This window comes from Hippocampus comes, unplaced genomic scaffold, assembly GCF_001891065.2.
Source record: "Hippocampus comes isolate QL1 unplaced genomic scaffold, H_comes_QL1_v1.1 scaffold51, whole genome shotgun sequence".
Taxonomy (NCBI): domain Eukaryota; kingdom Metazoa; phylum Chordata; class Actinopteri; order Syngnathiformes; family Syngnathidae; genus Hippocampus; species Hippocampus comes.
Genome location: NW_017805497.1, coordinates 875,123 through 898,386, shown reverse-complemented (window position 1 = coordinate 898,386; position 23,264 = coordinate 875,123). Strand labels below are relative to the sequence as shown.

The following is a 23,264-nucleotide window of genomic DNA, read 5'->3' as shown; positions in this document are numbered from 1 at the left end:
AGGGAAGCCAAGACAACAAGTATGATAAAAAAAATGATGAGATTTGGAATTTACATGTTCTCTCTGTGTTTGTGTGGGTTTTTTGGGGGGGGGAGGGGCATATCCTCTAAAAACATGCATGCTCGGTTCATAAAGACACTCAACTGCGCATAAGTGTGACTGAGTGTGAATCGTTGTTAGTTCCTTGTCACCGATTTCTAATTATTGTGGCATTAGTATTTGGAGAGAGACCACCTTGTGTAATTATGCAATTACACTTTATTGGTCCCAAAATGATTATTTCTGTAAAAATAATGTACCGGTATTCTTGTTTCCCTCTCTGAGGCAGTGAATTATTGTGACAGGAAGTACAATTAAATGCACTTCCACTGGATGTCAGAAGGTACATCATTAACCTGCATGTCCACTTTGACATTTTTTGAAATGATGTGCTGTGAGACGTTTTGAGCCTGATAAGGAGAACGCAAAAGAAAATGGATGAATAGATAGTAGTGTAGAACTGTACATCATCATGTGAGCTGTCGCAAATATGTTGCTTACCTGAATCGTTAAATGAGAGCATCAATATGACAAACTACTACCACAATACTGAACATATTGGAGGAAATCCTCTCTCACAGTGTCACTCAAACGTTTGTAAGGGCAGCATATTTGATAATAAATAAAAATAGATTAGGGTCATCATATTGTTGATTGGTGTATGTATGTTGTTAAGTAGCTCACAGTAGTTTACCAAAGGCTTTGTGAGCCCTGCCAGGTTCCTGAGTTCCATGTGCAAAAACGGTTTCTTCACAAGAAAATATCAAATTCAATAATATACAGTAATTGCATTTTCAGCAAGTGTTTTTGTTCGCATTTTAAAACTTTCACAAAAAAAGCATCACCTGGCCTGATGCCGCTTTTTCCAGAGAACAAAATTAATGATGAATGATAGAAATGTAATGGGTGAGGGGGTTCTTGTATCATCTTTGGAACACAATGAACTGAAGAAGTGATCCAAAATGTCCCCATGACACGACACGTTTAGTCAGCTCACAGCCACAATGGGCTCGACAGACAGGATGTCAGTTCTCCCTGTGAGGGCCCGTCTGGCAGTGAAGAGTGAGTGTGTGTCCTTGAGATGAGGCGAGTCCTCTGATAAATTGTGGTTCTTCTGCAGCGAGGGGTGGCTGGGCTGTGGCAAAGCTTGCCTCTGCCCAGACAACTCGTCGTCAGGCCAGGCGGTCCTGTGGCATGGCGGGCATGCAGCGGCAGGCTGACGCTCCAGCTCCAGTTCCACCACCACGCTGTGACTCCTTCTGCACATACTCAGGAGAAGGCGTAACTCCTGGCGGAAGGTGGGGTTAAGACAGCAGTAAATGAATGGGTTGTAGCAGGTGGAGCTCATGGCCAGCCAGTGAAAGCAGAAGTAAAGAACGTTGGACGAGTGAATGGCCTGACTGGACAGGAGCACCACGTAACAGTTGAGCGGGAACCAGCAGACAGCGAACACGGCCACTACTACGAGCAACATGGCGAGCGTGCGGCGCCGCTTCCTCCTATGGGTGGCGTGCTGAGCCGTTGTGGCGTCGCCAATGGCATTGTGGTGCCACAGCCTGTGGGCCACTGTGGTGTAGGACGCTGTGATGATGACAAGGGGCAGCATATAAAGGAGTATGAAGGTGAGGAGGTCAATATACTTCCAATAGACATCCGATGGCTCGGGGAAGTCCGGGACGCACAGGCTGCGCTCCTTTTCCTGACTGGTAAGGAGAAAGGAGATCAAGCAAGTACAGGGCATGTTCACTGTACAGTGTATTGCACACTCCGTTGTGTAATGCTGTCTTGAAAACATATTGGCAGTCTTAAAAAGTATATCAGAAGGTAAGAGAGTGGAAATCGGTACTGCGCTTGTTTTTTTTCTTCACATTAAAACACCACGAAATCTTTTCCCCTTCTGATGCATCATGATCATGACACAGTCAGGTCATAAACTGATATTTCCATCGTTATTACAATATGATTGGAGTAGGTAATTGCTCAATCACCATTGTGACTAAAATGTCATGTGACTATTCTTGTATCTGTGTAATAAAGATGAATCATAGACGAAGCATTTAGGTCCATTTGGCTTTGTGTGCATGTTTGTGTGTGTGTGTGTGTGTCTCGTTACCTGAACCTGAAAGTGAAAAGTTTCTGGTAGATGGCATGTGGAAGGGAGAAACAGCTGGCCATTATCCAGATGACAGCCACCCAAACACTGCCCTGAATTGGTGACATGCGAGGTCTTAGAGGATGTAAAATTACCTGCGGTGATGGAGGGGGAGGTCATACAGATCAGACCATAAAATGCTTAACATAAAATAGTTTTCTTCATGTATATGTGTCTTACACAGATGCATAGTTATCAGGAATATCTACCAGTGCCACTTACTGCTCCAAATCCGGTCCTCCCTAATCCAGCCTGTTTTGTATGTAATCCTGTTCCAACACACGATTTAAATGATCAGTTCATCAGTAAACTTTGAACAAGCTTGATAACAATGCTGATTATTTGAATCGGTTGTGTTGAAACAGAGCTTCATTTAAAACAGGCTGGATAGGGGCTCACGAGGTCCGGACTTGGCGTTGGAGTGCCAAATCTCAGCTACCTGTATGCTCCCTGCTGCCTTTCTCTGTTAGTCAAATTTGAGAAGCCACTTATCAGATTTTATGTGTGGTAAAATTCTTCCCCAATGGGCCCAAATCTCACTTGAGATTCAGAAAATAAACCACAAAATTGGTGAAGATCAGACGAAAGACCAACATTGGAATGGCTGTCTCGATAGCAAGACACAAGTCACCAAATCACAAAAAAAAAAAGCCTCAACTAGACTTTGACTAAGTATGCATGAGAGAGTTACGACAATTTGCACTCAGCTAGGATACAACTGCACCCCTGTGTCAGTGTTAATTTGAAAAGTGCAGTGTGTCTGTGTGTGTGCAAGGTCAACAGGTACAATATTTTCATGCCACACAATAAAGCTGAAATGTGATTGGACCAAAAATAAATAAATAACCCACAAATGACTGAAAGCTGTGAAGCCAAGACGCACACAATGACATGAAAACAAAAGACAGTTGCAAATCAATTACAAGACATGCATAATGACAAAAGACAGTTGGAAATTAATTAAATGGTCTGTCACTTCTATCGCGCTTTTCTACCTTTGGGACTTGAAGCGCTTTACAATGTTTCCTCATTTACCTCCTGCTGACGCAGGATCAAGAGCAAGTGGAGACTCTGGTTTCTTCCCACATTCCAAAAACATGTGCGTCGGGTTAATGGAACACTCAAAACTGCCCCTAGGTGTATGTGTGAGCGTGGATGGTTGTTTGTGTATGTGTGCCCTGCGATTGGCTGGTAACCAATCCAGGGTGTCCCCCGCCAACTGCCCGAAGACAGCTGGGTTGGGCAGTAGGCGGGATAAGCGGATCAGAAAGTGGATGGATGGACAAGAGAATCTGGACTGTTTTTGCTCAGTTCTCTCCACTAGTCTCAGTCTCCCTCACACAATAGTCCGATGTTAGAAAATGACACAACAAATGCGTACACAGTTGGACACCTATAAATCAAAATGATCCGTTTGTGCCGACCTCCAATTTCTCCGGGTTTTAAAAGGCTCCCATAGAGGAATAACGACGATAAGAATAATCGGTGCCAAATAAGTTTCACCTCTGTATGTTATTAAACTGTACAAAAATATCTCAAATGTAATTGAAAAACATCTCAGTACATGATCTTGTTGGCAGAGCCAGGAACATTTGCAGCAACTAATTGAGATACAGATACTGGCATATAAAATAGGTTTAGATGAAGGCTTGCTGGGTTTGAAAGGTGCTGTGGCCAGTTGCAATCAAAAATGTAATTTTATCCACAATTAAACACTTTAATTTGGATCTGCTATCTTTGACCTCATTTGAGGAATAGCAGGAATTCAAAATAAAATTTTCAATTAAAGGCAAATTACAAAAGATGATTAAACTCACGATAGGGGGGGGGGTAATATTGGATAGATAAAATAATTTTTAAGTGAAATACATTTTTTTAATTAACATTCTCACCAATCGTCAGTTAAAATCATAATTGCTGAGATAAAACCAAACATTGTATGTGAGGAGAGCTGCACAAAATTCCGAGCAATGATTAAGATAAGATAAGAAAACCTTTAATAGTCTCACAATGGAGAAATTCCCACTTCACACACAGATTAAAACCTGTTTGAGTCTCTTCTCAATATAAATTAGCATGATTTCAACAACAACTAAACAACAGCAAAAAGTAACAGTCATACAATATGCATTCGTGTTGAGTTCCCTGAAAGAAACTTAAAAGAATACTGAGCAGCATTGGGAAATGCCAAGGCACACTTTCAAGCAAATGAGTCGGCCAGGTTCAGCACATGCACACTAACCTGTCGGCGGTCCAGGGCGATAGCCGTGAGCGTGAGAGTTGACACGTGCAGGGAGCAGTACTGTACAAAGCGACTGATGTGACACATGGTCCTTCCAAACACCCATGTGCTGTTTACAAAACGAACCTGTGAGAGACACACTTACATTGATACACTGAAGTACTTCTTGAAAGTCATTCATTCAATTCAATTCATTTTGCATCAATGAATGTGGAGATGAGATGGAACCCCGTTTGCCTGAATCTGGGTGTGTATCCGAGTCGTTTATCCGCAGGAGGCTCGCGGTCATACTGGAGCCTATCCCAGCCGTCTATGGGCAGTAGGCGGGTTCCACCCTGAACCGGTAGCCAAGCAATGGCAGGTACCACATAGACGAACAACCATTCGCGCTCACAAACACATCAAGGAACAATTTAGAGTGTTCAGTTAACCGACCGTGCATGTTTTTGAAATGAGGGAGGAAACCGGAGTAACCAGAGAAAACCCACGCATGCACGGGGAGAGAGATATCGGGGTCGATTGAAGAGTACAAGTTGACATATTGCTCCATCTTCGGACGGATCGAGGATCGGTTATTGTCTTTTTTTTTATCTTGCTGATCGGTGATTGATCCCAAAATCTTGATCGCATAAAGCAAGGGTGTCACATTCATTTTTGTCGCGGGCCACACTGTAGCCACGGTTTCCCTTGGAAGGCCGTTATGACTGTGAACCCGATATCACTTTTCTAACACAAATTGGTGGATAACTAGTTTTGAAATCAGAAGCCAGTAAATTGTTTGTTCAACTATGTTTCCATTTATTTTAAAGGGGGGATTGGTGACAAAAAAATCTGGCAGTATCTCATATTGTTCGTGTTGTGAAGTGAACACACCGGACAAAATTTGCCTTCGTAGGCCACAAAAATGATGCCGTGGGCCAGATCTGGCCACTGGGCCCAGAGTTTCACATCAGTGGCGTTAACGCCTTGTTGTCATATTTATCATTGAAAAACGATGACATCTGCTGTCATATAAGTAACATTTTTCAATAACATTACATCCACCACACAACTCAGAATGTCTGTCTGCGCCTAGACTGCAAATCCACCAAAATTGCGTTACACCACCTACGGCTAAATTCAAGTCTACTGTCTGTCACCAAATTGTCCAGTGCGCTAGCGGTGTAATGAAAAATGCCCTCGCTCACTCTGAACACCCAGCGAGGCGCAAAGCAGCGTGCCAAATTCCCAAACACGGTCAACTCGATTTAGCTCGGCACAAAGATGAAGATGCGCATTTTTTTTACACCAAGCACTCATGCGCCTATCTACCAAAATAGAGCCAGACATTTTGCCTTGACTCGATTACATTTTTCACAACGGTTAGGCAAAGATTGTGTAAAGGTGACGAGATTCTAGTTTTTTGAAGAGGCCATCAATCTAACGAGAGTGGCTGAATCTTTGGACGTCACTTGCTATGTCACGCACTTTTAATGGCACAGCTATGCAATACAATGCTGACAGAATTTCAGAAGAAAGAAAGAGAGAGAGAGAGAGAGAGAGAGAGAGAGAGAGAGAGAGAGAGAGAGAGAGAGAGAGAGAGAGTTTCAAAGGACAATACGTCTTTTGAAACGCATCAAGTATACCGGTGTACTTTTTTGGGTTTGGTTTTGTGCTGTGCAATTTTCAAATGTAAATATGTGCTTTGGCTCAATAAATATAGGTTGGGAAAAAATGTCACCATACATGTGACACAATTTGAATCGTTTCGTTTCACTCGAGGGTGCACTTACCAGCGTGAAAGGCGTGTTGAGCACAGTGATGAACACATCGGCCACTGCAAGGTTCATGATGAACACGCTGGTGGCCGACTGGGTGCGTTTGTTTTTCACGATCACGTGGCACACCATCGTATTTCCGAACAGGGAGATGACAATAATGACCGAGTAGGCGGCGACCAGCAGCGCCTTGACGCCCGACTCCCCGCCGCGCCTCCCGTCGCCACGAGCCAGTGAGCGCCAGTCCTCCAGCATCCCTTCGTCAAAATCCAGCAGTAAATAAGGCGACGTCCTGTTGCCCAACTTCTCTGACGTGTTCGCTGCAAGTTCCGCGAAAGACAGCATCTCACTCGTCTCCGGTGAGCTGTTGTTTACTTTGTTGAGTCCCGCTGATTCTGTTGTGCTCGTGGCCAAGCAGAACGCAATTGCGGGCAAGTACACAAACCCAGATCTCATCATATTGACTATGCAAATCTAAGTTGTCCTTTTTGAATCCTCTAATTTGTGGGTAAGAGTGTTCGCCGTCTGCTTCTCAAGTGAGGTGTGGAGAAGCGCCCAACAAGTTGCTTTACGCATCGCTTTTCTTCAGACTGGCGCAGCAACACAACCCCCCCCCCCCCTCCGTAAATGCTCCCTCGCATTCGGAGAAGACACTGACAGTCAACGCCCGTCAACCAAGCCGGCCCAAGGCATAACTACTCTTGTAATTTAACGGAGGACAGATTATTGATTACTGTAATTCAGGGTCATTTTCATAGCGCGTGGTATTTCTCGCAACCTTCACTTTTACCTAAAAAATGAAGGATGGCAGAAATAAGTAACGAAGTACAGATTTGTAAAAATTCAATGTTCAGGGGCGGTTCTATTTTCGTTCCAAGCGCAAGTCTACCACAAAAAGCAGTCTAACTTTGTGCACGAGTGGAAATTTTTTTGTATTGGTATTTTGCTAGGCGCCCGGTGTTCCAGTGGTTAGCGCGTCGACCTCACAGTGCAGAGGTCGACGCGCACTGTCGATCCCGGCTCCGGCCTTCCTGTGTGGAGTTTGCATCTTCTCCCCGGGCCTGCATGGGTTTTCTCTGGGTGCTCCGGTTTCCTCCCACATTCCAAAAACATGCATGGCAGGCTGATTGAACACTCTAAATTGTCCCTAGGTTTGAGTGTGAACGCAGATGGTTGTTCGTCTCTGTGTGCTGCGATTGGCTGGCAACCAGTTCAGGGTGTCGCTCGCCTACTGCCCAAAGACAGCTGGGATAGGCTCCAGTATCCCCCGCGACCCTTGTGAGAATAAAGTGGATCGGAAAATGGATGGATGGATATTTTGCTAGATTTTGCACAGGTAGAATTGTATGTAACCGGGTATTCTGATATGGAACGAGACTTTTCCAGGCCAATGGTGGCGCATCCCTCATTCATCCATCCATTTTCTAATCGGTTTATCCTCACGAGGGTCGCGGGCATGCTGGATCTTATCCCAGCTGTCTTCAAGCAGTAGGCAGTTTACACCATGCAGCCAATTGCAGGGTACGGGGCATCTCTATTTGCATTAAAATCAGGCCGGTCAGACAGCAGATTTAAATGTAGACACAAAAAAAGAAATAAATAAAAAACACAGGTCGCCATAGTTTGCAGGATCAAGGCGAGTTGTGAGCCAAGGCCAACAGGAGTATACAGACCAAGATGGACAGCCGAATGACGTCACCTACATTCCCTTCGATGCAAGACTTGATAATAGGGAGTCGAAAATATGCGAAGGCTGTACAGTATCTTAGTTGGGTTGCTTCTTCTTCTCCGGTCGTGAGGTGAAGCAGCCCAGGCGTCTTTGTATAGGTAATTCCTGAATTCCAGAGTTTGAAAGATACTGACGAGCAAATTTAATTCTTGCTCTTGTGAGGTTTTTGATTCTGAGTGACTTCCTTCCTTGAAGATAAACACACTTTGAGTAAGTGTGGTCAGGGTGTCATCTGTGCGGTTTTGCTCTGGTACCTGACCTGACCCCCCCCCAAAAAAACACTACTTTTTCTAACCAAATTTTCAAATGTGCTGGGGTGGACAGGAACGCCCAGTGAGGCGTAGCGTGTCTCAACTCTCAACTCAACTCAATTGTATTTACTGAGCACTTTAAAACAACCACCGTTGTATACAAAGTGCTGTACATGGAGCAAATATCATACATACAACAATAAATTAACAACAAAGACAGTAGAAAGCACAAAAACAGTAAAACTAAGATCAAGTATCATGCTGAGTCAAAAGCCAAAGAATACAAATGAGTTTTGAGACGAGTTTTAAAGATGGGCAGCGAGGGGGTTTGCCGGATGTTTAGTGGGATGTCATTCCAAAGGAATGGACCAGCAACGGAAAAGGCTTGATCCCCGCTGAGCCTCCGCTTAGTTCTTGGTACCTCTAATAGTATCTGATCAGCAGACCTGAGGCAGATGTGGAGGGGCGGAGGAGCTCAGAGAGGTAAGGTGTAGGTAGCGAGGCCATTTAAAGATTTGAAAACAAATAATAGGATCTTAAATAGAACTATAAAATGTATAGGGAGCCAGTAAAGGGATGCAAGAGGAGGAGTGATGTGCTCTCTCTCATGAGTATCAGTCAAGAGAAGAGCAGCAGCTTTCTGGACCAACTGGAGACGCTTAATGGAGGATTGTCTGACTCCAAAGTAAAGTGCATTACAGTAATGCAGCCGGGATGTGGCAAAGACCCGAATTACTGTTTCAAAGTGCTCATGAGAAAGGAGAGGTTTTACTTTAGCCAGCTGCCTAAGATGAAAGAAGCTGGATTTAACAACGGCACCAATTTGCCGGTCCAATTTAAAATCACTGTCCAGTTTAAGACCAAAGTTTGAGACTGGTGACTTAAGATAAGGAGCCAGGTGGCCCAAGTGCACAGGATGGGATGCACAAGGTCCACTGGGACCAGACACTATCACCAAACTCAGAAATACGCTGAACTAGACCATTGACCCTTCATGAAAATAATGACGCAGACATTTTTACGCCAAGCGTAGATTACTTTCTGTTATCAAATTGTCAAACGCGTTGAGGGTGAGCCAACTCCATGCACCAGGACACCCACAAAGTTGCATGAGCACGAGCTCATGACTTGCATGGGCATGAGCTCACCGGCAACAGTCTACCAAAGTCAATGATCTTTCTGACGGGTTGTTTTGATTTTTCACCCTAATGATGGCTTGCTTCACTAATAATGACAGTTCTTTGCACTTCATATTGAGAGATGACCTCACCATTTTGCTTACCTTGTTTAGCTATATGCGAGGGACAGGTGTAGCTAGCAGAGCAAAATCTTTGTTGTCATTCAGCTCCTGTATTAAATTAGATTGTATTATCGCATATGCCGGTGGTGAAATCCATAGAAGTGGAGCGTGTGCCGGCGAGACACGTTGCTAGGCAACGTTCAAACAACAGCCGGCTCACTCACTGTTCAACTCATGGAACAACTCCAATTATACATTCAGTAATGAGCAAGCGATGATTCAATTACTTTTATTGTATTTATCGCATACAGAATGAAAATGTGCATGCGCCTTCAAAGTCGCCTGTTGGATGAGCCGCGCATATCAATGGAGACGAAGAAATGAATGGGTGACACATCTTCTGAGACTGCGCAATTTTTAACTGATTACGCATGTGGGTATGTCTGAAGCCTCGACAGAAGAATTGCTGCACCTTGAATGTGCACAAGATTTGCGCGTGAGATATTTGATTTGTGCATAAACGGGAGGATATGTCCCCATATGCGATCCTAGAGAGAACACAATAACGTAACCTAATGTCCTAAAATGACCGATCATTAAGAAAATGTATGAACACATCTATATTTATACTCCAAAAGGTTTTCTCAGCTGACCAACGAGCACTATACAGTGAGTGGCATGATTCTGCTCCTTCGGCCTGAGCCTTTTTTTCGTTTTTCGACGCTTAAGTGCCCTTGGGCGACTTGATAGGTAGATATGAATCTCATTTAATATTATTCCTAAAGAAAAACAGATCCAGAAGAAGAGAAATTGAAGACAAGATGTTATCATGTGAGCACATGAGGAGGCTCATTGTGATATTTGTGAAGTGGGCATAAGTAAATATAGCCGCACACATGTTGGTGATGATTGAGCACAGTTTTAAGGACTTTATAAATTGAGAAACAGTGAGATGTACTAAATGTAAAAATTCTTCTTTGGATTTAGATTGAAGGTAAAAACATGGATGAATGAGAAGATATTATGCATGTGGTGGACATTAGAGTGATACTTGCTTCAGTTAGAGCAGGGGTGGGCAAACTTTTTGGCTCGGGGGCCACATTGATTTCTAAATTTGACAGGTGGGCCGGGTCAGCACAAGATACGGTACATATAAAAACCCGTATATGTTGAGAGTCCATACCATATACCAGAACAAAAGCATGAAAGTACTGTATTACCATACTTTTTTTTTTTTTTTTTTTTATGAGAACAGTGAAACAAATCTGGTATATGTCCTGTATGAACGTCCAAGTATGTTAACAACATGCATGTGTGACAACACAAGCAACAAAGTGCAACAATATATTGCCCAAAAACTGCAGCATACAGTACAGGTATATGACAAAATCTAACAAAGTTAGGACTATTTGCTACAAAATGTGATGAGTAAAAGACTGGGTGGCTTTCTTTCCACTCACTCACTGTCTCGAACTTGACCTCCCCTCGATCACCACACAAGACAGCGTTGCTCAGCTGATGTCGTGCAACGAACTTTTCAACCCAGCCACGGGACGCTTCGAAGTCTTCGATGCTCATAGCGCTATGGAACTCGATTGCTCTCTTATTAGCGGTCCAGTTTGTGGAAAGTTTTTAGCACGATAACAGTCAAACCATTCCAGGAAACGTTTATTTACTCGACTGTCCGTCGAGCCGCAAGCAATTCACTCTGAGCATGGAAATTGCCAGAATCGGACTGAGCAAGAATCGCTTCCTCGTTTTTCAAAGTCTCGTAGAGTTGAGTCTTTCAGACTCCAAGCGTCTGCTGAATGTTTCGTACTTTGTAACCCGCTTCGTTTAATCAGATACACTTCACTTTCTCTTCCACGGCCATTACTGTTCCTCTTCGTTTGGATGCCACGATCTACAGGACGTAAAAATGTTCGCTATTCCAGTAAAATTCACTGCAATAAAGAGTCACTTGCATGTTGCTGTTTTGGAACCAATGATAGAAAATAGCGGCGCGGACACACTTATTCCGTCGTATCGAACGGGATTTGCTTGATTTAGCGCTACTGCGGGCTTCCATATCGTCTCCCATTCCCTCCCTGTGCTCTGCAACTTCAAGTAACTGCGCCACTTGGTGTTGAAATGCCTGTCATTACAAGTCCAAATGAAATGAATGCAATCGTTGACATCGAACCTTAATTGTGTACCAACCTTCGACGGGCCGGTTTAAAAAGACCAACGGGCCGGATCCGGCCTGCGGGCCGTAGTTTGTCCATCTCTGAGTTAGCGTATTACCTTTGTTCATGGCAAAAGCACAGCTAGAGACTCCTTATGTAGTACAATCTCTTACTCAAATGTACTAGATGCTGTCTTTGTGATAGAAAGTGAATTTCCAGCCCTTTCACACGTCAAACAATTTCCATGGTTTCTGAGCTCTAAAAATTGCTGCAATGGTTTCTTATTGTCTGCTTCTTTTATGAATCTGAATGAAATCAGACTGAATAATGCTGAACAGCGTGAGCCAGCACATGGATTTCAAATGACCCAAATAGGGCTTGGATGTCAAACTGAATCACCGAGCAGTTCAAAACTCAAACTACTCTTGGTCTGTTCCATTGCGAAGTGTTAATTGTCTAACAACACCGAGCAAGGCCATATTCAGAAGGCGGCATGGTGATCCACTGGTTATCACGTCTGCCTCACAGCGCTGAGGTGCAGCGTTCGATTCCGGCTCCGGCCTTCCTGTCTGCATGGGTTTTTTCTGGATACAGTACTCTGCTTTCCCCCCACATTCCAAAAACATGCATGGCAAATGAATGGAACACTAGAAATTGTCCAGAGGTGTGTGTGTGTGTGTGTGTGTGTGTGTGTGTGTGTGTATATATATAGTTAATGGCAAATGTAGTTTTTGTCACTTTTTGCTGTTTTCGTGTCTATTTTGGATTAATGAACATGGGGGTGAAACACTGAGATATCGCAGTTCAAATAATAACCGCATAACGGCGCTAAACTTCAATGGAGCACCAAAAACAACAGTAGTAGAAAAGACGAGGAAGAAGAGAAAGAAGAGGAAGAAGCCGTCAGTAGACATGGGTGTAGTCCTTCAAACATGAGACTCACACAAATTAGGGTGTTAAAAACTACATTTCCCCCAACGCATCAACAAAACAGCCTGTCGGTTTTTAGTTTGAATCCGAAAAATCCAGAGGTAAGAATTCTAATTTTTTTGCCCACATTTAAAAAAAGTATTGTGTATATTATGGCTTTAACGTTTGCCTGCTCTGCATATTAAACTACGTGCGCACCATTTAAAAAGATAATGTTGATTTATGACTGACGCTTGCGTGCTCTACATTTTAAACTACGTGGCCCCTTTTTTAAAATATTGTTGATTTTATGACTAACGCTTGCGTGCGGTGCATTTTAAACTACGTTGCCGACGATGTCCACGTTTTAAATGAACGGCATCAAACAGCAGCAGTCATTTGACGTAAGGGTGTAACTCCTGACAGGTATAACCACACAAGAACCACGCGTTTCTAAAATCGAACGCATGCACACACAAAAGCATTGGACTTGCATATGGAGCAGCTTTAGGTCCACGCTTTTTATTCATGGTTTATGATCTGTACCATGATCGTGGACGCAGTGGTAAACGGGAAGAAACTCGGAAGCGAACAGAGGCTGACAGTGGGAGGCCATTTTCTTGCTGTGTCCGTGGAAATAGAATGTACATATTTACGTGCTTGTACATAAGAGTGGGGATTTTAACAGCAGCCCGTTGACTGTACTGCAAGTACAGCGAATGATGAAAGCGTCTGTGTTTTGTCTATACAGCAGTAATGGAAACACTTTAAAGACCCTGTCAAGATAAATAAATGCTTTCTGAATTTGACTAGCCAGTGGAGAAGATTGTTAATTTGTGTGATTAATATAAATTGGCAAGTAGATTTAAATGAGCTATCAAAAGGTTGAAAAATTAGGCTTTTGTTGGTGCTGTCAAGCTGTGTGACCGCCAGCGGTCAATCAAATATTACTAAAATGATGGTTGCTTGCATGGTGTAAAACACAGGTGTCAAAGTCCCGTCCTCGTGGGCCACTTGCACACCTTTCTTTGAAAACTTTTCAACTCGGTACCAGCATCGCTATGACATTACATCGGTCTATACAATAAGAGAGCGGTTGACGGAATAATTTCCGAGCGCCAACAGTAATAGACCAACCAATGGGAAAAGTATCAATGCTATTTTCTGGTTGAACACTGCAACCATTTCCAAATATGGGCAAGCTTGTACAGGGCACCTTCCAATTGTAGTGTTGAGAAGAAGGCCTTTACACTCATTGGTGGGGAGAATGTTGCCATTCAGCAGCTCTTTTTATTTTATGTAGTGAAGGATTTTAGCCACGCCCAAAACGGTTTCTACCGCTGTATTTCCACATTTCAGTACCACATAGGTCTTAGTCTTTGTATGTTTTCACTAATTATCTTCAGACATGTGTACTGTATGTATGAGCAAGTTGATGAATTCATTTTACAAGAACATGCACTTCCGGTCAATCAAATATTACTAAAATGATGGTTGCTTGAATGGTGTAAAACACAGGTATCAATGCAGGAACATGCACTTCAAGTAAATTGCTTGTGAAGGGTTTTTTTTTTTTCCCCATTGATATGCACCCTGTGATTGACTGGCAACCAGTCCAGCAGGCGCCGTGCTGCTAGCCCAAAGTCAACTGGGATAGGCGCCATCTTTCCCATAACACTAATGAGGACAAGCACTATAGAAAAGATGGATGGGTATGTTTGCCACTGTGTCTCTCTCATTGCTTTGTTCATAAATTCTTGGACGCAGAGAGTCGTCAGCATGGAGTTTCCGGACGATTTTAACCAGCTGGATCTTCTAAATACACACAACCACCTGATCCCTCGAGGGGCTAGCTGCCTGTGGACTGGGAGTAAAGATGAAGAGGGAGAAATGGATGATGAAGAGGTCCATAGTGAGGAGTGGTACCTTCAAAAAGAAGAGAGTCTCAAAGACAAACCAGCTGCGCTCATTCTTTGGGCTGCAGAAAACAACCGCGTAAGTGTGCACACATGACCTGTTGGAACTCTCGTGTTTGAAAGACACAATGCCGGTTTTGGGTTTTGCCTTTTTATACCTCACTAAAGTGCAGCGATCTGATCAAGTTACCTCTCAAGATAATGTGCTCCACAATTCAACACCACTTCAAGAATTATACTCCAGTTTCAAGGCTCGAAAGAACTTTTTTTTTAATCTTTGAGCAGTTGTTTTGCTAATCAATGACTTCCTCTGAGGAGCAACTTTGTAATATTGAGGAGCAATTTTTTGGTAGATAATCCCGTGGAACTGAACCAATGACAGTTCAACATGGAGTTACAATGGTACAATGAAAAAGCAGATTACAATGTATGGCTTGCCTCGAAATGCTTTGTGATCCCCCATCAGAGTTGGAGGAAGTGGGTAGGTCGAGGAGATTTTGGCCTAAAGTGCTGAAGTTGCTGCCCTATGTGACCTAACATTGGATTGGATGAATAATCTAATTATAACATGTATTTGTTTAATATTTTGATGCATTTTTATGCTTTAGAAAACATTTATGTCTGAATTTTGGGAAGCTTGGAACGGATTAGGGTATTTACATGCAAAGCACATCTCTACTTACAAAAAAATTCTTCCAGAACCAATTAATTTCGTAAGTAGAGGTACCACTGTGCGGAAGAGACGACATCACCGCGGTGGAGAGCGGACCACAGTCAAGGCTGAATAAATAAATGTGGGCAACAAATATAGCAAGATGAAATGACAACACCTGATAGCAGATGGTGGGGAGGGCAGGATGTTTGTTCTTTTCTGGTTGGTGTGTGAAATGAGTGCTTCCTCAAGAACACACACACACACACACACACACACACACACACACACACACACACACACATACAATGTCAGTGGTCCCTGCATCCTGTTTGGACACCGCTGGTGTATTGTATTTTTGTAGTGAATTGCTGAGCAATACAATGGCTCGTCACATGGTACAAAAGTCATGTGAAGTCGGTTATTTTGCAGATGCTTTAATGCTGCTTCCTGAGAGCAATTACTGGGCAGCCAGAGAGTAAATCACCCATTTTTGATTACCAATGTGATTTACCTTGCAGGTGTCTTTGGTCCACAGATTGTTAGCTGCAGAGGCCTCGTTGGTACACAGCAGCGATGAAGACGCTTACACTCCCCTGCACCGGGCCGCCTACGGCAACCACGTGGACGTGGCGGCTGCCTTGCTGGCTGCCGGCTCGAAGGTGAACGCTCGCACCGTCGACGGTTGGACGCCCCTCCACAGCGCGTGCCGCTGGGGGCACGTCACCATGGCGACCTTGCTCCTGCATCATAGCGCTGACGTTAACGCTCAGACCAATGGAGGCCTCACGCCTCTACACCTAGCCGCCTCGCACAGCAGTTCGTCCAAAACTGACTGGCGCCACACTTTGGAGCTCCTCCTCTCTCAGCGCCACCTGAAGGCAGGACTTCGCAGCAACAGTGGGGAGAGCGCCAGTGAGCTGGCTCGACGGAACGGCCCCTACCACTTCCTGTTTGAGATGGTAGAAGACTGTGCCAGTGTTTTTCCCAGCCAATGAATGTTTTCTTCAAGACAAGTGAGGTATTTAACAGTTTTTTTGAAAAATGACTTGGGTAATGCCCCTCTTGTCACACTGTATATTCATATGTGGTAATTAATGACAGTCTTGGGAATTTTTGTAATCCAATGAGACAGATGCGGCTGTCACACGGCTTTTTGTTGAACTGAATATGCCCTCGCAAATTTTTGATCTATTTTTCCCAACCTGTTTTATTTTGACTCTGACTTCTCCTCTTGAGGAACTCGAAGGCTGTCTGCTGATGTATACAACATTGAAAGGCTTTTTTTTCTTCAGTAACTGCACACACACACACAAGAGGTTACATAAAAGATGTTTTGATGCGCAACTATTTGTCTTCCCTCAGTGGTGAAAAATTGACACAAAATTTGCACTTTTTGGAACTTTAGACCATAACACAGCCTAACTGTTATTCAAATTATCTGCTGATGTTTTATGTGACACATTTTAAACTCATCATTTAGAATGATGAGTTTGACTGTTTGAAAGTGCTCTATAAATACAGTTGAGTTGAGTTGAGTACTTAGGATACCTTCTGCTGCACATTCACTCCCGTACAGATTATATTAAACCAACACACCGGACAAACTACTACAAACTTCCCTTTTATTTCATATCTCTACTCCAACATACCTGATTCAGTTGTTCACGATCGTTTCAGGGCTCTTCAGAGCTTACTGGTGAGCTGATCATTTGAATCAGGTGTGTTTGAGTCGAGAGGGACCTAAAACAAGCAGGATATGGCTCTCGAGGGGAACCCGAGTTCCCTACCCCTGCTTTAGACGGAACAAAATGGAAACTGCTAGTTTTGCCAGTTAGCGCTCTTGTATGCGCATGCACGGTGAGGCATGCAACAGGTGTATCACTGGCTTCCCCAGCATATCAAACAAGTGACAAATTTCAAAACGGATGATAGATTTCTTTAAAAACTCATTTACTACCATTGACAGGCAGCTTATTCCAATAGTATAGAACCAGGAGTGCTGGCAGCGATTGAGTTAATGCCATGCAATTGACAGGTGACCCTTTCGCGAGCTACCGGTCGATCGCGAACGACGCAAGTGAGCACACCCAATTTATATCATGCTTCAGGCAGTTTTGCACTCCTACCAGAGAAAGCGACAGTCTGTACTGAATGGCAATTAAGGCCATTTCTTCTCAAATACTGAGTCTTTTTCAGATTCACTTTGTACATTCGATTGGTTAGTTGTTGTGGCAACCTTTGCATGTCTGCCGGAGTGCATTAGAAATGTGAATGTGAAAGCAATTTGGCAGTTGGAGCCCCAGTGAAAAGTATTTTTTTTTTTTTCTTTTCCCCCCCATGCTGCAAACAGTTTAACCTCCAGAAAGGTCACTCGATGTTGCCTCCTGATGAGCTCCCATTTAGTGCATCTTATAAATGCCGTGCCTCCACTAGTGGCACTGGGTACGTCGGGATTTTGGACTGAAATCACGAATCGGATCAGTGAAAAACATTCATGCAGTAATTAACTCTGATTGGAGTTAGAAGCTATGGCAAGCAGTAAAGATAAAAGCTCGGTACTTTAAGGTTAAAAGTGAGTCATGCCTTTGGTTGTGACCCTTTGCTATCAAAAGTACCCCATGCTCAATACAATAAATTAAATTCTGCATGGTATGATCGTGTGTGTGCGCGCGCGCGCGTTTTAGTTTTTTACCATTAAAAAAGAGTCAAATGTCAAATGTTTGTGTAGTTACTGGCTTTTTAAATGAGACTTTTCATGACAGCGTTCTTGCGTAGGCCAATTTAGAGAGTGACGCAAGGATCCATTGTCCACAGGAATGCATCCTTTCACCAGCCAAGTGTTTCAATATCTTGTAAATGCCCGATGAGATTGTGTGCGTAACATTACAGCCTATAAAAATATGTTCATATTAAGTATTTCAATTAAAGAAAATACAGATGATGCTGTTCACGTATTTGCTTTTAAATCAGATTTGCGGTTTCTAATAAATAAATATACTTTTAAAAATCCGTGTCATCCGATGGGTCAGTTGTGACCTGCAGCGTATGGCAAATCAAAATGCAGGTGCAATGAAAGGGATATTTTTCACATCATATCACATGACACACAACCCTGCACAGTAACAGGTTTCCTGTAAGGTCTCCTAAATGAGGTTGCTATGGAAATGGAAAATACGCCTCTTCCCTTGATTTTAAGACAGTGATCCACTAAAATGATTTTCCAGGTATAGCGGCGCACTTTTTGGAAGAAAATCAAACACCAGGTTCAACATCTTTGCTCCGCAAGGGCAAATTTTTCAACAGATGCTCCCTCAACTTGCAGGATTTCCAATGTATTAATCAAAGCACAGACCATAAACCACAGGCGGCTGCTACTGTGCAGTATATATTTGGAATGCATGCATCGCTTTTCTCTGATGTCAGCACGTGCTGTGATTAGGGACGCGTGGAAAAGTCATGGCAACCAAAACGACAAGGATTCCTGCACGTTGTGCTGAGTGCTCTGGCTAGACCACAATCAGTGGTAAATGATAAAGGGTTCGAAAATGTACGACAGATAGTGATGTGATCCAACTTTTTAAGTGCCAAGCAGAAACCATTTAAGAATAATCGTGGTCTTAGACATAAATATATTTCAAGGCCACTTTCACTGTTGGGTCTGTTCTGTTTTAGCCAGGGACATTTCCAATAAAATCCTGTGAAATGAAAAATGTTTGCTTTTTTTTTTTAGGACAAATAATGGTGCATGGTTAAAATGTGATTAATCGAGATTAATTCATTACAAAGCCTGTAGCGAATTACATTATTTTTTTTAATCAAGTCTCCCCCCGAATATTTATAGAATGACTATTAGTAAGAATTTGCCTTGGCTTATAGGTTCTCTCTAAATGGCCAAATAGGTATGTGAAAAGAATACTGATGTCAGATTATTTTTGTTTACCATTTTTTTATGTGATGATGCTAATTTAATGGAAAATACATCATGCTGTTTTGCTCATAAATGTTTAAATCCTACTCGAATACATCACCAGCCGTGAACGTCACAACACGCCACTGGCCCCGACAACCTTACATGCATTATTATTACCTCGCATCTGTAATTCCGCACATTAGATTGGTGTGTAGTAAAAAAGATGCAAACTCTCTTCTACATCAGAGACACATTGGAATAATCATTAATGGTGCAGAAATATGGGAAGCGGTTCTCACATCTTCCTAGTTCTGAGTTTTGGGCCTTGTATCTCAGCTTCTGCATTCTTGTGTGGATTTTCTCCGGGCACTGCGGTTTCCTCCCACATTCCACGGGCTTTTTACGTGAATTGCGCTTGGCTGCTTGTGTTCACCTCACGTCCTTTTTTTTTCTTGCTTTGTAAATGTACCTGTAATGGGGTTGTTTTTTCCTTTCTAAAGACCTTACTGCATCCAATGCTAGATTGAGTCGATAGTAAACCCTTATCTCGTCTACCTATTGTGAAGCTGTGCTGCTCCTAATACGTCCAACTCAATAATGTGGTTAGTCATCCACCGACTGCACAGAAAGGTGCATTTATTCAAAGACCACAAAAAAAAAAAAAAAGCCAAAGATCCCACTTTGAGCTCCCCAATGACTATCTGTGTCATCTCTCGGGTGACTCATTTCCAAATAGCAAGTGGGAAATGTATTTCATAAAATGGGCTTTATTTCATGAAAAGCTTCAATCATGGAGTTGAATCCGTATAATTTATACAATTTCGGCATAATGCCAACATTTCGCAGACTCAATTATTTTTAGTTCTTAAATATATGACGACATTTCATATGACACAGCCATTCCAGAAATGTCTCCATGTAAGACTTTATGAATAAGGAGTTATGTTCAAAAACAATAATCACTGATTGGAATCCAGGCAATTTCATTTGCGCACTGCCTCTCTTGGTAGGGGGGCTGGTAGGGAATAGTAAAATAAATTGCAGTGAATGACTAATCAACATGACCACACCAAAATCGCATGTTTGTGTGTGCGTTCTCCTCTTAATTTATATTCATCATACACTCTCCAGTGCCTTTCACTGCACATTCCCTCAAATGTTTGTGCGCCTGTCTGGTTCACTGATAAAACACCCTCAGCTAACTGTTGCATGAAAATTGACAGTAATGTAAAGAGCATGCGACAGACCTGTAACCGGTGGCAAGCAGGCAGGGCCTTTAAAACTTAGATGGATTCTAATGAATGATGTTATATATTTGTCCAAACTGATTTCAGCTTCCATGTGTGGCCTTGGAAATATAATTTGTCCAAGGATGTATATGCTGCGCTTACAAAAACCAAATCTGTCTCTGTACAAATAGCCGGCGAGACCACTGAAATCCCACATTGAAAGCAGACCACATGGCACCGCTGTAAACACTTTTATATTTCAAGCAAGGATTGTATCCTTTTTGTGAATCTGTGCTTGGAGAAATGAGTGGGAGGACAAAACGGTGGTGGAGGATGTAGATGGCAAGTCAATGATTTGCAGAACCGAGATGACAGCAGCGTCTGACACATTCAAATACAGAAAGCAGAGGGCATTGAATTAAAAAAAAAAAAGACCTTGTCAAGGGGCCCCGAAGCAATGTTTAAGCTGCCTTCAGGACATGTTTCTCCTATCAACCTTCATGAAAAGACGGGAGATAAATTGGCCACAATCCTTTCCAGCAGCAACATTCAAAGCAACAGGTCACAGGAAAGGTTTACAGACTAAGCGAAGACCCTCTGGAGTTTCATGCTAGAGACTTTCAAAATAATTTTTAAAACCTTTTATATTATTATTTTTTTTAATGGTACGGAACAGTATATACGTATGAACAAACATGCATATAGAATACACTCTTAGTGAACAGTAGCCATGTGAATATAAAAAAAAATTGCCTTATTGCAACTTTACTATCCATACAGAAAACCAACTGGAAACATTAAATATGATGAAATACAGAAATGTGTGAGGGATACAGAGAAAAAGAACAGAAAGAAAGACAGAAACTTTGAGACCTTTTCTAATTAATATTTATTCAGAAACCTACAAACACAATTGTTCTGGATTGAATCATTTTTCCTCCCTCTGATTCTCCCTGCTTTGTGGGGGAATATACACGAGCGAAACAGCCGTGTATGTCTGTTTTCAGCTGCCTTCACTGGACAACAATGCGCTGGAGCACGTTTTTGCGTCATCTCTGCTTCAGCACCCCACGTGACACTACCAACCGATCAATTTGTATATTCTGTCATTCGTGCTTTTTAGAGGCACGTGTCAGGGCCATCCTTGAAGTCCCTTGCTTTTCACCTTAGTCTTAGAACCAATAGTGGCCTCTATTCGTGATGAATCTGATCCCCTATGCTGATGATGCCCTGGTGCTAGTTACGCAGCCGCAACAATCTGTACCTGCACTTTTTACGAATATTTAACTGGATTTCTTGACTGCCAGGATGCAGGTAAATTGGAATAAATCAGAGGCCCTCTCGCTGACACTTCAATGCCTCGAGGCACTGTTTTGACATGGTGCATGATTTTCAGTTGGTTACAGTCAGGAATAAGATGTCTTGGGATTTTGTTTCCTCATCCTCTTTCTGATTTGCTTTGGATTCATGTAGAACCCCTTTTGGGCTTTAAAATGATATTGAACGATGGTTTTTATGAGGCAGGGTTAATGTTATTGAAATGATCTGTACCCCAAGGTTCAACCATTCATTCGTGTGAGAATTCCGCTTGGGTATTTCCATCACTTCAACGGATTTTGTGATGTGATGTTATACGGAACGGTAAGCGCCTCAGGGCGAAGCTGCAATCCTTCCAGAAACTAACTGATAAGGGTGGACTGTGTGTTCCGAATTTACTGTTTTATCACTATGCTTTTGGCTTTAGACATCTGATTCAATGGGCCCTTCCTCTTGAAAGGGCTCGCCATTGGCAGACCCTTGAAAGCTGGATATGCAGTCCTGCCCCCTCATTGCATTTGATCATGATAAAACTTCTTTCTGGATTTAAAGATCATCCATTGCAGGGTTTTTCCTGCGTTCAAAATTGCGTGGCCAGCTAATTTTGGGCAGCCCCCAGCCAGACCGATTGATATCCCTGAACACAGCCGTGCTGATTGACCGATTGATCTCTGCGGGCCGCTATGTAATTTAACTGCAGTTGCAGCAGTACGCCACTACGGAGGTGCTATATCAACAGCAGTACACAGGAACTACCGAAGAAGAAACTGATCAAATTGTTTGTCCCCCTCTGCTAGTATTGGCGTCCGGGACTACAGTAGAGGACAAAACATGATTTGATTAGTTTCTTGTTCGCACACACAGAGTGAGCGCCTGTCGCCAGAGCAAAAAAAAAAAAAAAAGAAACCAAGGGAGAGCTAAACACGCTCTCAGTAGCAGCGGGCAGGGTCTGCTCAGATGTTATTTTTAATATTCAGTGGTATCATTTCAGGGCCAAAATACACAAGTGACGTCACATACTGCGATGGGAAACCGCTTATTTCAAGCATTGATGTGTTAGATGCCCCCCTCCCCCGCAAAAAACTGAAGTTCAAATAGTATATACAAAAAGGGCGATATGATCGGGTACTCCTCGGGGATGCAGCAGTTGTATGGTTGGTTGGATGGCAGGAAGGTCATGCGGAAGCATACGCACTATTAGCGGTGGTCATTGCAGATACGCAAACTACTTATACGTCTGGTGTCCTCGATAAGAAAACACGAACATTTACCCGTATTGACTAATGGTGGACCGGCACTGTTCAGCAGACTCATTCGATATAGCTGCTGAAAAAATCGTGATCAGAGACTTGGAGCGGTATTTACGGATAAATGGTGCTGATGATAGAGGAGGAGAGAGGGGTATATAACCGTGACAACACCGTGAACCAGAACATTGAGAGCTGGCGTGGATTGATAAAAAAACGAATAAATCAATCCATGAATTACTCTTTTCTGAGAAATGAATGGTGAAGGATTCTTAACCGATGACTTCATTGACAAAGCTCTTTCACTGTTGTTTTTCATACCAGTCATTCGGGTGAATCGCCTCTGTACTGTATTATGACTGCAGCAAGACAATCGTACAAAAGCTCAGCAAGTAAACGTGTAGATTTAAGATACTGTGAGTTCATAAAATTGGGCATGTATTCTTCTTGAAAAAACATCATACCTTAATGCAATTTAAGTGACTTTGTTTAAAATCGACTTTTGC

At 42.8% G+C, this 23,264-nt stretch overlaps 2 protein-coding genes and 1 long non-coding RNA gene across 4 annotated transcripts; 2 read left to right on the top strand and 1 right to left on the bottom strand.

Annotated features, from left to right (window-relative positions):
• Positions 1–560: 560 nt before the first annotated feature.
• On the bottom strand, positions 561–6,538 carry gpr83 (G protein-coupled receptor 83). The gene is made up of 4 exons (XM_019876692.1): positions 6,206–6,538; positions 4,434–4,559; positions 2,153–2,286; positions 561–1,742 (listed from the first exon to the last, which is right to left on the bottom strand). Exons 1-4 carry the CDS (start codon positions 6,533–6,535, stop codon positions 1,028–1,030), a joined length of 1,305 nt encoding a protein of 434 aa, XP_019732251.1. The 5' UTR covers positions 6,536–6,538; the 3' UTR covers positions 561–1,027.
• LOC109519874 (uncharacterized) lies at positions 6,434–7,928 on the top strand. The gene is made up of 2 exons (XR_002169050.1): positions 6,434–6,549; positions 7,820–7,928. It is a non-coding gene; the product is annotated as an uncharacterized LOC109519874 (long non-coding RNA).
• A 4,563-nt stretch (positions 7,929–12,491) lies between these two features.
• Positions 12,492–17,996, top strand: ankrd49 (ankyrin repeat domain 49). Of its 2 annotated transcripts, none has more exons than XM_019876694.1 (3): positions 12,492–12,606; positions 14,252–14,479; positions 15,574–17,996. In XM_019876694.1, the coding sequence occupies exons 1-3, from the start codon at positions 12,508–12,510 to the stop codon at positions 16,048–16,050; spliced, it is 804 nt and encodes a 267-aa protein (XP_019732253.1). In that variant the 5' UTR covers positions 12,492–12,507; the 3' UTR covers positions 16,051–17,996. The 2 variants fall into 2 exon arrangements, with proteins under 2 accessions (XP_019732253.1, XP_019732255.1); XM_019876696.1 differs by having other exon boundaries at positions 12,563–12,910; positions 14,254–14,479.
• Positions 17,997–23,264: the final 5,268 nt, after the last annotated feature.

Bases quoted from the DNA above. Each gene is read 5' to 3' on its own strand.
- gpr83 (XM_019876692.1), bottom strand. From the start codon at position 6,535: ATGCTGTCTTTCGCGGAACTTGCAGCGAACACGTCAGAGAAGTTGGGC. The intron at 2,287-4,433 runs GTTAGTGTGCAT...CCATCACCGCAG, and splicing joins TCGCCCTGGACCGCCGACAG to GTAATTTTACATCCTCTAAG. The intron at 1,743-2,152 runs GTAACGAGACAC...TCTCCTTACCAG, and splicing joins CTTTTCACTTTCAGGTTCAG to TCAGGAAAAGGAGCGCAGCC.
- ankrd49 (XM_019876694.1), top strand. From the start codon at position 12,508: ATGAGACTCACACAAATTAGGGTGTTAAAAACTACATTTCCCCCAACG. The intron at 12,607-14,251 runs GTAAGAATTCTA...TCTTGGACGCAG, and splicing joins TGAATCCGAAAAATCCAGAG to AGAGTCGTCAGCATGGAGTT. The intron at 14,480-15,573 runs GTAAGTGTGCAC...TTTACCTTGCAG, and splicing joins GGGCTGCAGAAAACAACCGC to GTGTCTTTGGTCCACAGATT.